Genomic DNA, 14,735 nt, shown 5'->3' on the forward strand with positions numbered 1-14,735 from the left:
GTTTAGCCTGCGTTTCTTAATCACCCATTCAAATGCTCAGCGGAAGAAAAGAAAAAAAAAAGAAAAAGACTATGGGGCATTTTTAGATTGTGGTGGTCAGATCACTCATCAGTATTCATGTGTATGCTTCAACCAAGTTTCAACATTCACCAAATCAAATTAGAGAAGGTTAAGGATAACGAAATTAACCAAATATTTTTTTTTACATCGCTACCGTATTGTCTCCGCTGAGTTATGAACATTACGAATAATGGTCTTAGTATAAAGAGTTAACATACAACCGCGAACGTTCAGTTATTCGATGAACCTTTCAAGTTAAAAAGAAAAGGTGATTGCATACATTTACGCCCAAACAACAAGTGACGAGTGAATAATTGCGTTATCTATAATATAACGTGTTAAGTGAAATATATACGGTACCAACCTTTCGACTTTTTATTAACCTGGTGTACCGAATGCTTCTTGTTTGAGCACACATCGGCCTACGAATGCGAAATCGGCGCTTCCTGCTCGCGAGCTATTTTGATATACATTAGTGGCGCGATCGGACAACGTAATGAATTAAGATTTGGCTTGTTTTTTTAATCTAAAACATATTCCTAGATGTCTGCTTTCCCACTGAGCATATCTAGGGCCAACCGCTGTAATCTTCGGAACGTGTCCAGCGAATGACGAAAAAAAAAACAATTGACTCTCAATCATGATTAGTGCAAAGACGGATAACTACGGCAAGATACATATACATTGCACTTGCCCATATCCCCCCTTCGAGAAAAACTGATTCTGAAGCAGAATCGTTCTCTGGACGCAGACCATCAATTACAGTTATTGGACCTCCGTATCCATGGCTCCTGGTGTAGTAAGAGCACGTGCTCTTTTAGACTGAACAGTGCTCGCCAAACTTATCCGGAACACGCAAACGGATGCTTATTTTGTGGGAGTGTTATCATGGTGGCAGCTCAAGAACTGTTTCATGACGTAGCGCTCAGTGAAACGGTCCGAGAGCGGAAGGCCACTTGCTCAAGGATGAAAACGCTCAAGGACGAAAACGCTCAACGACATCGCTACGCCATGAAGCAATTCTTCAGATGCCGCCAGGAGAGCGTTACCATGAGATAAGACACCGTGCCCAGGTTCCGGATAAGTTAGGTGAACACCGTTCACGCACGTTTGAATGTCACCAGTACTGATAAAAATGCTTATATAATGAAACAAAATACAAAAGATAACTAATGGTCTGGCATTCATGCTTACACTATTGCATACATATCCTTGCTAAACGGCGGTGATTGTTCGGACATGCGCTAGATCTTCCCAAGCCTGACTAAAGTTCTTGGGAACTGAGGGTTGCGCCGAAGGGACTGCACACATGGGCTCGTCGAGAGGCCACCACGTAATGTTTCAACAAAGGACACTCGGATACGAAGCACTGAGCCACTTCATTGTTCGTCCGGGACGGCTGCTGACTTTGGCCATCCATCTGAAGACAAAGTGTGAGCGTCGTTTTCACTAGGAGGGCACTGAGGTGAGCGCCTGGAGCTTGGTTGGCACATACGTCGGCAAGACACAAGACCTGCTCATGGCAACGTTATGAAGTCTGTAGTCATGCGTCCAGCTTCATTACGAAAGGCTACACGTGGTCGCCGTCGATGTCCAGCAGTTGTTGCTTCAGGATTGCGGAAGACTCTTGCCGTTGTATTAGGAGTTTAGCACAGAAACGTACGACAACAAACAACATGGTGATTGCGTAACGCTTTGGCGTAGTAAGCTGTGATTAGGGTTGAGCTCGATTGCCTCCAATCGGTATTCTCTTGATAGCATTAATGCTATTACTAGACCGCTGCCATTTGTCGGGACCAGAAATACAATGCGGGACGATTGCTTTTTTTTTGTGTGTGTGTGAGACGATTAGTTTTAAAGTAAGCAAAGTAGAACAAGTTACCGAAGGCATCAAAAGCACGACGCGTTCCTAGCTTGCACAAACTTAATTTGTTTTTTTACTCCACAGTTTTATTGATTTTGATATGAATTAATCTTGCTGATAGCACGGGAAAGAAGGACAACTTGTACTATAATTTCATAATTTGGTTAAAAGGAATTAATGCTAGCTGAGGCAATACGGGGGGCGAAAATGATCGATTTTCTCACCGATCGTGCAGTAAAACCACGAAGCAAGTTTTCTTTTTAGTGGCAATACCTAAAGTTTCTTTGGTAATTTCTTTTGCAAGTGAAGGGAACCAATACCGATGAAGAAGTATATTTTGCGACAACAAAATGGAAGTTTTCAGTTCATTCTGCTGCTGTGCCATCATTTACATCCTAAAACCTGTCCCGTCATGTAAAACCTGCGCCGTCGAAAGATGTCGGCACTTGAAGGGAGTGCGGAGTGCGCCTTTTATCTTTTTTTATCTAGAAACTTCAGTAATACCGAGGTACTAATATGATCCTGAGCTCCAGTGTTGGCCACGCTTGGCGTTTTGTAAATTGAGGTGACGGAGAATATTTTCGTTCTTAGAATTCAAACAAAGTTTCCCAAGCTTTGCCGCTATCTTCATTCAGCAACGTTGTTGATGCTTTCTCAAGGTGATCTGCGTTACGTCGAAATTTAAAACAAAAGTTACGCATATCTTGAATGTGTGACACGTTGAAAAGAACTGATTGTGTGCACCAATGAACTAGTCGCGGAAGACAGCTCACATGTGCCATTGAATGATGCTTTGAGACTAGACACACTGATCCATAATCCGATTCCACGATGGCTATGTTCGGTACAAAAGTTACTGCCGTGGTGTGCTGCGCAGAAACAATGACCCGTCTGTATTTTGTGATGATCAACCTGCAAAAGCTTAAGTTGTTAAATCACGATTCTGTGCAGCCTTGTCAAGGCATTGGCGCTTGCTCGACGTTTCAGGACCGTATAAAATCTTTGACAATTTCTCTAGGCATTGAAAGGAACCAGGAAGTTTCAAACGGCCCTTTCTAAGCCTTTGAAGAGCAAAAAGCGTCTCACGAGAAATAGCCAGCTCAGCGGTCTATTCATTGATACCACAAATCCTGTGGCAAGCGAGTCAGCTGTGCCAGCGGAGCATGTTCAGTTCTTGGCCTTCGGAATGATTTTAAAATAGGAATGCTTCTGGTCGTTTGAAAGCTAACAGTTATCCAAATGTCCTTGTTACCCTGATCGCCCTTTTGCGAGCTAAGTTGTTTTCAGCGTTGAAATTCTTTGAAGATTCCAGATAAGTAGACCATTGCGTGGACGGTAAAATGGCTTGCGTCTGATGTGCCAGTAGTGGAACAAGGAGCTGCGGAAGCATGGGGGTTCCGTTCAGGGACTCAACTTTCCACACAGCGCTGGGTGTCATCCAGGATGTTGCAGCTATCGACGACTGGAGTTGCGGCACAGGTTGGGGTTGCCCAGAATCTAAATTTGAAAAAGGTTTTCTTTTCTCGGTGTGATGCACGCCACTTCCTGTTTCCTCTTCTGTCGGTTTGTCCGGATGTTTCCCTGATATCGATGCGACAGCGGTCTCTAGCACAAAGTCTTTATAAGTAACTTCCTTCGAAGCAGGATGTATCTTTGATACAACACCTACAGTTATTGTAGACATACTCTGTACAAACGTCGGGTCTGTTCGCAGTTCTGGTTCGTCTGGGGCGATCCTCTGCGAAAACGTCAACTTGGAATTTGTTGGGCTATGTTGATGGCTTCCAACTTCTCGCGCTGCTTCACTCGAATGCTCAGTCCCTTGAGCAGTTGGTAAATGCTCGTGCTGTGCGGTTTTTGATTGGAGCTCTTGGAATGTCGAAGAAACCTTGATCTTGTTTTCAAGAGGTGATTCTGGAGCTTCAGAAGTCTCACGAAGCGAGTTCGCAGCAAAAGTTGATTGCAGTTCGTCAGAAACGTATGTAGCGTTAAAGCGCCATGGTTCAATTTCTTGGTGTTGACCGGAAACGGCGTTCAAAGTCGAATGCAGGCCATCTCCCCAGCTTGAACTCGAGTGTAGGTCCGTCGCATTTGCCACTTGACGCCCATGTGCCTTGTCTGCCGGAGAGTCAGGATAAATCTGAGTCCGATTGTCGTCGCGCCACGGCGGCCTTTTGGGTCTCCAGCCCGGTTTGCGGCGCGACAAGTGCCCCGGTCGTCGGCCCTTGAGTCTGCGGCGTTTCTGCAGGCCACCAAAAGCGGCTTCCGGCGGTCGGCTGCTGGGTCCTTGCCCTGCATCCGGGAAGAGATGTTCCAGCGGAAGTCCATTGTTACCGTCCGCACCCTGCCCCCAATGGATAGGGGCAGGGCTCGCTAATTGCTATCTTTTCTTGCCATTGAAAAGACTGTGGATCATGGAGAGCTTGCGGTGCTGGCACGAGATCCGCCTCCGGGGACAAGGGTAGCGGCTCACGCAACTGGCGAACTCCAGGTCGCACTGGCACAACTGCTGACCGCAGTGGGCGTGGGGGCTCAGCGATGCCGGGTACGCTGCCGAGAAGGGAAGAAGTATCTCCGTTAGCAACATCCTTATCTTCGCGGCTACCCAAGTATAGAGCTTCGTTTGAGGAATTTCTGAATACATTGAACCTACGAGACAGACAAAACGAGAAGTACGTATAAACGAATAGCAGATAGAGAGAAATACTAGAAGTTTTGATCACTATAGTCGATGACAAATTAAAAACCCAGTAGATCCTCCACCCCGAGCGTGAGCTTTCTGCCTTTGATACCATTCCATCGCACGCGCAGCCAAAGCACGGCGGAAGGCAGCGAGAGGGTGGTAGAGGCGGACCAACTACTGGGTTCTTAACCTGTCACCAACTATATAAACGCTAGTTGTAATGCTGTGCAGTGAAGACACTTAAACCAAATATTCAAACTAGCTTAGAGAAACAAATGATACTCATACTTCTGAGAAGAATAAAAGACCCACTGAAACTATTCTTTGTTCCAATAGTGATGAAATAGAAACGACTGTTTCGCGTGATGCTTTGCGTGCCTCGAGTTTGCTGGAAAGAAAAGAGTCGAGGGAAACGAAGGATTAAGACTGACCGCAGTGTGCCATTCCCGGTGTGAGGCAGTGCCACTCGTACGGAAGCAGGTACAAAGACAGTTTGGAGCAGGGAGACTGGGAGTAACACCAGTCGTGCTCCAGGCAACAACTGCAAGGGTCACCGTGCATCACACTTAGTCGAGATCTCGTCAATAAAATCCTTAAACAAGCACCGATCTCCCGTTTTGACTTCCAAAGATGAAGGCCTTTTGACCAAGGAGAGGGCTGCGCACGTCCAATCAACCCTTTATACTTGAAACAAAAAAGAAAATATCCGGACATACAAGACACTGCTCTTTCTATAAATAATATATAAAGTAAAAAAAAAAAGCACCAACAGTTTTGTGATCAGAGCTATCCGAAAAAAAAGGTGTGATCCCTTTCGTTATGCCTATACGGAAGACCCACACCCCTTTCCATCCCACACCTACACTTGGTGGGAGAGGGTTTACCTATGGGGACTCGCACGCACACAACGATAGTCCCGAAAAAGACCGCCAGATTCAACAACGACAGGTAAAATGGGAATTGGACTCTGGAGAATTCACGAGGCACCCAACTCTCTGCACCCACTGCGAGGAGACAGCTTCCGCAGACAAGGTCTTCTGGGACTGCCCTCACATGCCGAATATATATGACAAGGAATACTCGCCGCACTCCCCGGACACCCGAAACCAAGCTCTCTCGAAGAATTGATTCTTCCTTAGGGCGCACCAGAAAATCGAAAAGCCACCCTGGATTTCCTCTTCAGTTACGTGAAGTAAATGGGGTAGAAGTCCCCCTTCTAAGAGTCTAAGAGAGTACCTGTTTGTATTAATAAAGCATTCATTTAAGAAAATTCTTTCTTTGTGTGTTTCGGTAATCTGGAGCCTCCTTCCTAGTATATTAAAGATACCAGCCTAACTGATCAGTATGGTTTAATATCCACAACAAGTTGATTTTTGAAAGGTACGCCGAAAACATTCTCGTCTATCTTTTCTCTTTGCAAAGTAAAGGAGCAGGATGCTCATTGCCTGTTCAGCAAACACACGAGAACGCCATTTATGCCTCTCTCAAATTTTATTCTGGAATATTAGCGAGTCGCGATGCTGGCTTTTTCACCACCTGTACACAGGGAACAAACAAAGTGGTTGAACGGACATTGTGTCTCGCACGCTCTCAGTGTCCAATCGACCTAGATAACGGTCTGCTCTGCAACTGTGAACTACGCTGTAATAGTCAGTATGTAAGTGCAGTCTCGATCACACTAACCCCCAAGGATTACCCCCCCCCCTCTCTCCCTTGCCCCAGTCTGCGACAGTATTAAAATAATCTGCCTGTTTACTGCAGATCATAATGTGCCTGGGGCTTTTGGTGAATACTCATGTGTGTCGAGGCTGGTATTTCACTTGTACAAGTCGCGTGAACTGCAGAAGAATGTTACACCGGGTGTTCGGGAAGAAAGGAAACCCTGCTTTTCTTACCGCAATAATAAGCTAGGCATCGTCGAAGGCGCAGTCTCCGCCCAAATATAGCTACAGTTGCTACGGATTATATATGCCAAAGTTTCTGTACTTACCGTTATCTGGTTCAAACGTAACAAATGATTTTCGAAAATTCTAAATGATACAATGGGACCCGTCCCGGGTAGCAGACACCGTTAAAAAATGCTTAAACTAAAGAATGAGAAGCGGTAAATCCCGAAACTTTGGCATCTGGTCCCAACTGTTAGAGCTACATTTTGGCAGAGACAGAGCCTACGGCGACGCTTAATCCATTTTCGCGATGAAAAAAAAAAACAAAACAAAAAAAACAGAGTACTATTATGTTCTTTTTCCAAACACTCGTTACTTCGTGGATGCTGCGCGATCTCTGCATGCAGTGAGGACAGTGTCCACTTCTACTCCGCACAGGTCGCCTCATTGGGCTGCAGAACGCTCATCTACAAAGATCTCGTGATTGGCGGCGGACAATTCATACGTCGAAAACCATCGACTTCCACGCATTTCGCAGCGGCGTGTGTATACTAGAAGGTCTCATTCGGGGAAGCGCTGCGCAGCGGCGCGTTTTCACCGCCGACGCCATACGACTTCCCGGACCGAAGTTGCCTGGTGCGGCTGCAGCCAAGCAGAGATTCTCGGCTGCCCAAGTGGGCTGCGGACCGCCTCGGCATGCTCTGATAAGGACGGACACCGCAGACGCGTCGGCGCCCAGATGCGGCTGGCGCTGTCGACAGCGAGCACTTGATACCCATTTCTTCCTGCAGCTCGAGAGAAGAATGACCGCTAGTGGGTGGACGCGCCGAGGACCGCTAAGCACGCAAGAGTGGAGGGAGCTACGTGCTCTCTGGACCAGTCGTACGTTTGTTTTTCGCCACGTGCTCAAGCTTCCGCCCCTACCCAGGCGCAGAGAGCGGGGTCAAGTGACGGAAGGGAATCGGCTGATTGGTTTGGAAAGCGCGTGGCTCACAACGCACTGTCAGCTTAGGGATGAACGAAATTTATGTAGTGCTGAATTTCATACGTCAGCCACTGAGACTCAGCGTCGGTCACGTATTGGACACGATACCTGTGCCGCCGTTCGGCTGGGAATCGTGTTATGGCCGACCGAACGCGAGCAACAGCCCAACGATGACGTAGCACCCGTGTCCATTATACGTGTCCCACGCTGGCTGCCAGTAGGTAACGTAGAAAATTCGACACTACTACTTGCAATCTAGGTGGTGTTGGTTGAACGCGTCTGGTCGACGATTCATTCCGATGAAGGCTGAGCAAAGATTGAAAGAAAAGGGGAGTTGCTGTGTGTGGCTCGTTTCTCGGCATTTGATTTTTAAAATTTTAATTGAATGCACGAGTTAACGCTGCGAAAGAAAGCTTGGGGAGAGGGGGGGGGGGATCTCCTGTCTGCACCCACAGTAGCGTATTTTTTTCCCCTTCATTGACATTTGTTCTTGCAGATTATTGTAGGGCTTAAAAATTTCGTTGTTAACTTTTCTACTCAATTGCGTTTCTATTCCTTGTATCCACTAGCCCAAATATACAGTCTCGTTCACCCCACTAAAAACAAAACAACAACAAAATAATAGATTACAATTAGTTTTGGTTAATAAGTATTTAGTTAGATTACTTGCTTACTTGAGACGAAGAGTAATTGAGCATTACTTGGAAAAGTACCGTTAGCTTTTCGATTACTTCACATTTTCAAAGCGCAGACTCTTCTGCCGGTTTAAAAACGGGCCTTGTTTTGTCCAATTTCGGATTAGAATCACCGACTTACAACATACTTATCTTCTCAATCCACCAATTTCGGTAGACCGACCCTGCTGTCGGAGACATATGGTTCGAAGATTCCTCGGTAGAAAACTTGTAGGAACAAAGATAGGCATTAGAAAAGGGGAGAGAAATATAGTGACGGTATCAAGGGATCTTAGTACATCCAAAGGTAATCAGACTACTCTCGTAATCGATTTGTTAATAAAAGTAATTAAATGTTTACCAAATCACTAAAACAATTAGTCGACTACCAGTAATTTCAGTACTTGTCCCGCACAAGTATTGCCTAAATAAAACTGCCATTTAAACATACTTTTGAGAATGCTTCTGAAGAGTCTTTCCTGTATTTACAAAGTTATTTAGTCAATCAATCCTGTAGTACTTGCGGCTGATCTTTTGCCGGTCAATTGAACTGGGGGCTGTGTAGGTTACCGAAAATTCAGATCCAAGGGTGCGTAATTGTATCCACAGAAGGAGGGTACACTAGCCACCGCTGTGACCAAGGTGAATGAGGAGTTAAAAAAAAAATCACCCTACCTATATTTTTTTAACATAATCGGGGTACGGAAAAACTGAATTAATATAACAAAATATTAAAGCATCGAACGAACACTTTAGAGCTTTCTCGTCTTCGTCAAGTTAGTTTATTTTTATAGCCTGTAATTTTCACGCGCTCAACAATGTAGGTTTATGCGTAACGCCGCCTGTGTTTTTCGTTCTTAGGAGGTATACTCTATAGGTTCTACTTGAACATGACACGCCTGAAGAAAAGCGATTCTTTTAAGACGCGAGCAAAATCTTGTAAAACAGCTCTATAGGCACTTTCTTATGCTGTTGACTATACGCGAAAGACAAATGACACCGACATTTAAATGATTGGTTTGGAAGTCTTGGCACTGAGACAGGTCTCGAATTTTCGAAATGCTTTTTTGAAGAGCCTGCGATACATATTTACCTGTCGATCGGTTGCTGATCATAATGCGCTTTATAAAACCACTCGCGACTTCCTGACTGACCCGTGTATCAACGATATCAATTCTTTAAATGCTTAACGGTTTCGAAATTGTGTCAATTTATTCAAAGCTCGGCGCGCGAGCCGCTGAAAGGTACGTCATTGTCATAATGTTTTTTCTATTGCTTTTATCAAGTTTTCAAGTTTTCCGTATAAATTAGGCTGTTTTTTTTTTTTAAGTTTCGTTAAACTGGGTAAAAACTAATGTGGGGAAAATTGCTTCAATACACACAGAATGTAGGCACATACTTTAGCTACTTCTTCACACAAATTAGGGCAGTTATTATGACGTGACACAGGCTTTCGGATGTCCTTCCGAAAGAGGTTTGCCGTCAAGGCTCTCAGACATTCCACTCGCTACAGACATTCAATGTGTATGGAAAAAAACTGCATTCTGTGGCGACTGACAGTCTCGTTGAAACCGCGATGGAATAGCTGAAAATCCAGGCGCGAGCCGTTTTTTTTTTTTTTTTTTAGGGGGGTGGGGGTCGGGGGGGGGGGGGGGGGGGGTGGGGGGTGGAGAGCATTGAAAAGCTTGTGCTACGTCACACTAAGTGCCTAAACCTGTGCGGTGATTATGCTACACAATTTTTCCTCGCTGCTTTTCTTTTTACACAATTCGTTGAAACACGAAAAAAAAAAAAAAAAAAAAGCAAGCAAAGCAGATTTTGCATTATTTACTTTAACAATGCTCTTGCGTTCCCCCGAAATTCTTTTAATGGGCGCTGCCACCGAGTCCCGTTACCTGTCGATGGGGTCCACGGGCATGCCGTCGCCCCTGTATCCGCAGAAGCAGCCGTAGCCCCTGTAGCTGAGCGGATTGCAGCCGGACACGCACTTGAGCATGCTGGCCAGCTGCACGATGCTGCGCCGCACACGCGCCCTGTCGCCGTGCCGGCCTCCCCGCTTCGACGGGGCGCCGTCCGCACCCCGCAGATCCTGGAGCGGGCCCGGCACGACGTCCGACGCTGTCCTGGACTGCGCCCTACGCTCGCTGGCCGCAGAGAGGACGCCTGCAACAGCGGACACCTTCGTGAATATTTTTAAATGCACTTCTCTAAATCACAAAAAGAAAACAAAAAAAAACTGTTGTTACATTGAAGCACACGCACATGCACGGGCCCGGTGCACGTGCCGTCCTCCTATTTTTATCGTGCGCATGCGCGGCTCACGGAGGTGTCAGGTACTAAAAAAAAAAAAAAATTTGATTATAATTATAATTACTTTCGTGGTTAAGAAGGTATCCAATCGGATCACTCGATTACTTGAGAAGAAAAGTAATTAAACGTTACTTGAAAAAAGCAACCGTTACCTTTCTGATTACTTCAGATTTTCAAAACGATATTTTTTTTTCAGGTTTGCAAACGGTGGGTCTTTTATACTGCTCATTATTGATTAGAAACACCGAATTATAAACTACCCTTCTGAATCCACCAATTTTGATAAACCATACTTGTGTTGGACACTTGACTGGAAGCTTCCTTGGCAGGAATTTGGCGCAAAGGGCGCCATTAAAAAAGGAAGAAAAGTCTGGGTACACCAAGACCCCCTAAACAACGAGGTTGCTGTGTTGAAGTTTCGGCGTCGGATACAGGAGGATAACGAAGGGCGCTGATTGGACGCGAGTTCTGCGCCAGCGTTCGGCTGGAACTCGTGTCCAATCAGTGAGCACACGAGCACAGCCGAAGCGCTGACGCAACGCTCGTGTCAAATCAACACCCCGAGTTGTCCCCACGTATCCTGACGCCGAAAATTCAGCCCTATGCGGTTTTGCTATTAATTCATTTATTCATTAATATATCCATTCATTCCTTCATTCATGCATTCATTCATTCATTCATTCATTCATTCATTCATTCATTCATTCATTCATTCATTCCTTCATCCATTTGGTTATTTTTGTGCTCATGAACAGCAGATGAACAATGAGATTACGAGGATTGCTCAAAAGGTAATACCCGACATGTTGACTTCTCGAAAACTGTTTATTTAAATTATATGGAATTCACATCGAATATTACTGCACCTTTCTTGCATATTTGCTACTTTTAACGTAATCTCTTCTGAGATTTGTTTTTAATTTGTTTTACACTAGCGTGGAACAACGGCATGCATGCCTTTCCGGGTACCAGCTCGTTTTCTGCACATGTGGCATGCTCTCACTGCACAAACTATGCTCAGGTTGTTTTCAAACTTTGTTTAGCACAGTGAATCTTTTAGTGGCCCGAAGAGATGAAAATCCGATGTCGCCGAATTGTCAATCTGGAGAAAAAAAAAGTCTCTTCGATTCCTTTTATGCCACACGTGCCGATAACGTCAATTATTGGCAATGCACTTTCTTTGCTGACTAAAAGCTCTAGGGCCAATTGTCGACTTGCGATGTGCAAATTTGCATGAATAAATTTATCGGCGCGCTACAACGTGTCCGGGTGTGGCGGTTGCAGGGCGCTCCGATTACGACCGATCACGCAACTTCATGTCTCCACCTTCTGAAGACTTAAGTATTATCACTCAGAATCCAATAGTGCTCTATTAATTGTATAACTTTCGTACACAGCAGTGAACTGCCTGCCATGAAGGAAAACAAAAATTTAACGGATTACAATAATTTCCTTACGTAAAAAGAGTAAGGAAATTAATTTACAATTACCTTCTGAAATATGTAATTACTCCCTTACAAAATTACTGATAAATGTAAGCGATTACAAGTAGTTTTGTTACTTTTAACGGATAACGTATAAGTCATAATAATGGTGTTCGCCGGGGTATAAACTAGCTTAGGCCCTTGAATTTTTATTTTTTAAGTACATTGTAAACGCAAACCGCGATTTTAAAATTATGTTTCATTTATATGCTGATAACACTAGTGCATTTTTCACCAAGATATTTATATTATTGTAACCACGATGGAACTGCGTACTAGAAGAACTCGACAAAAGCACCGACCGCACTGTCGCTGTCAAAATTCAAAAGTCAACAAATTTTAATTATGGTTATCAGGTCTCGTTATTTTGAAGATGAAATAGGATCGTGAATACATTATAACTTTAAAGCCCCGTTTACAAACATTTTACCCTGGTGTAAGTGCGTTGTTTATTCTTCGTTAAAGTGGTTAAAACAATAGAATTACAAACAAACCTTAGATCTTCGTTACCTCTTTTTATTTTTATTCAACGTTATAACTGAGTGGTATTTTCAAACTGGACTACTTTCACCATGTATGGAGTAAAGAAACCAAAGCATAAACAACATTCAGCATGTTTTTTCTATAAAGTAGTTACGTGCTTTCTCCATTGTTTTATACTATCACCATACCAAACACTTGTTTACATTGTAAAAAAAGAAATCATAAAATATGAAAAGAGAGGCGTCGAGTGACTCAACAAATTGTATACATTAAAAGAGTTTTATAGGTTGAAACATTCTTAGCCATTTCACGTTCTCATAACAGCTTCGACTAAGAGAGTAATTGGTAGCTCACCGACATGGCATTGTATGTCATACATAGCATACAAAATATCAGCGATTAACTTTTGCATTCAATGATATATTCATAGAGGTTGTGGATAATAATTCAGTGACGCGGGTAAAGGTGAGACCATTTTTTGTTTTATTCTAGCTTCCGTACGTACTTAGGTTATAGGTTAATATACGTCTGTACAATATATTTTTATGTTAGTTCACTTTGTTATTGTATTCAATAACATGGTGGAAGGATCGGTGTCTGAGTAGGTTAGCGCACACCGGCTCTGAGCATGTGTAGCAAAAGCTCGCGCTGCAGAACCCAGAATCCTGGGTTCAATCCCCACTCCTGCCCGTTTCGATCTGGATGAGCATCGTACCGGCGTGTGATCGTGTATCACTACTGCGTGCTGCACGTTAAAGACCCCAGGCTAGCGGTTGTACCGCACTGGCTAAATTGCTCATCTACAGCTGAGACACCAGACGTCCACTGAGGCAGACTAATTTCCGGCTGTATAAACAAACACACATCAATTTTTTTTAATAATATGGTTTGCTTGTGTTTCATCAAACTGAAATAAGGTTTCACTAATTTTACACATTTTTTCTGTTACTTTAAATGAATTAATTTTCGCGAATCGCCTACGATTCGCGAAATATAGGTCGCGCGAACGATTCCGGTAAAATGTAAACACATTGAAATCTATATTGAGATCCCACTGCGTCGCGAAAATTAGAACCCGCGAATTACTTCGAAAACTTCAGCTTTGACCTAAATCGCGAAATATTGAGACCGCAAAAAATAAGTCGCTTACAGTATTTGAAATTTATATATTCTTTGATAATGCCCGTTTTAAAAAGCCCGTGACTCCGTCAGACTGCTGAATATTTAATAATAATTTAATAATTTTTTGAGTGAATATTCCCAATCAAATTAAATAAATAATTCAATTGGGTGAATACATTAAAATGAAGCATTCAGTCAATCATTCGTCCATTTCTTTTTTTTTCACCGTCTCAACCTTAGGAACTGCTTCCATAATCTCCTCAGTGGCCTTAAACAGGCGAGCACTGAATGACATAGCCTAAAACTCTTATATTACGGAAGCACTAACTACAAATAATCCGATGCATTTAATGACTATTCAGTATAAGTAAGGGATAGTTACAGACACTGAGTAAAACTAGCTAGTGCACACTATACCTACTTAAATAAATACATTGGAGCACTCCTTCTGAACATGTTCACGGGCACACGCCACGTACCCAAAGAGAATCTAAAAGGTAACACTTCACTGTTAAATACAGAAAGAGACAGCGAGTGGGGCGCGAAAGACAAATTACGGGTTTATGCCAGGCAGGCGACTGGATGACATACGAGAAAGATATCTACATGAATCCATTCTACGAAAGAGTGGCCCTATTAAGCATAAGGTAAAAAGTGCATCCTTTGACTCAGCTCGGACGTCGCTTTTCTTGGCCTACTGACGACTCTTTCCGCATTCTCATCGAACAGAGGCAGCCCTTGTCCAGGTGTAGCAATGAGTTCATTTCGGTTATTTCAAGCCCGGAACTTGTGGAAAAACCCAAAGACACGACCTGAATACTTTAAGGTCCAGATAATTTGTGCTCGTGCGATTCCTTCGTACACGATGAAGAACCCTTTGCTGTTGGTGCTCAAGTTAGAGGCCTGGATCGTGATACGAATACTGATTTGGGGCAAGTATAAAAGGAAGTAACTTTTGTTTGGGTGCGCCTTATACAGTGAATATTATGGTCATTCTGCCTCTAACCCTGCTTCTGTGTCCGGTTTAAAGTGGCTTTGTGGGTCCTTGTTTTGTCAGCAAATGTATAGTTGGGACGGGTCATCGCCGCAGCTCATTTACAAACACGCCTACGAGGGGACCATTTTTGTTGGTGGCTTAGTTGTCGACAAGAAATGATTGTGACAGAAAGACAGAAACGTTGAAC

General features: G+C 43.9%; 1 protein-coding gene across 1 annotated transcript; it reads right to left on the reverse strand.

The window, feature by feature from the left end:
• Positions 1–4,304: 4,304 nt before the first annotated feature.
• On the reverse strand, positions 4,305–14,315 carry LOC8032061 (basic phospholipase A2 PA-12A). The gene is made up of 5 exons (XM_040217838.3): positions 14,231–14,315; positions 11,611–11,649; positions 10,048–10,315; positions 5,039–5,148; positions 4,305–4,474 (listed from the first exon to the last, which is right to left on the reverse strand). The coding sequence occupies exons 1-5, from the start codon at positions 14,313–14,315 to the stop codon at positions 4,305–4,307; spliced, it is 672 nt and encodes a 223-aa protein (XP_040073772.2).
• Positions 14,316–14,735: the final 420 nt, after the last annotated feature.

This window comes from Ixodes scapularis, unplaced genomic scaffold (genome assembly GCF_016920785.2).
Source record: "Ixodes scapularis isolate PalLabHiFi unplaced genomic scaffold, ASM1692078v2 PGA_scaffold0__279_contigs__length_252992795, whole genome shotgun sequence".
Classification (NCBI taxonomy): domain Eukaryota; kingdom Metazoa; phylum Arthropoda; class Arachnida; order Ixodida; family Ixodidae; genus Ixodes; species Ixodes scapularis.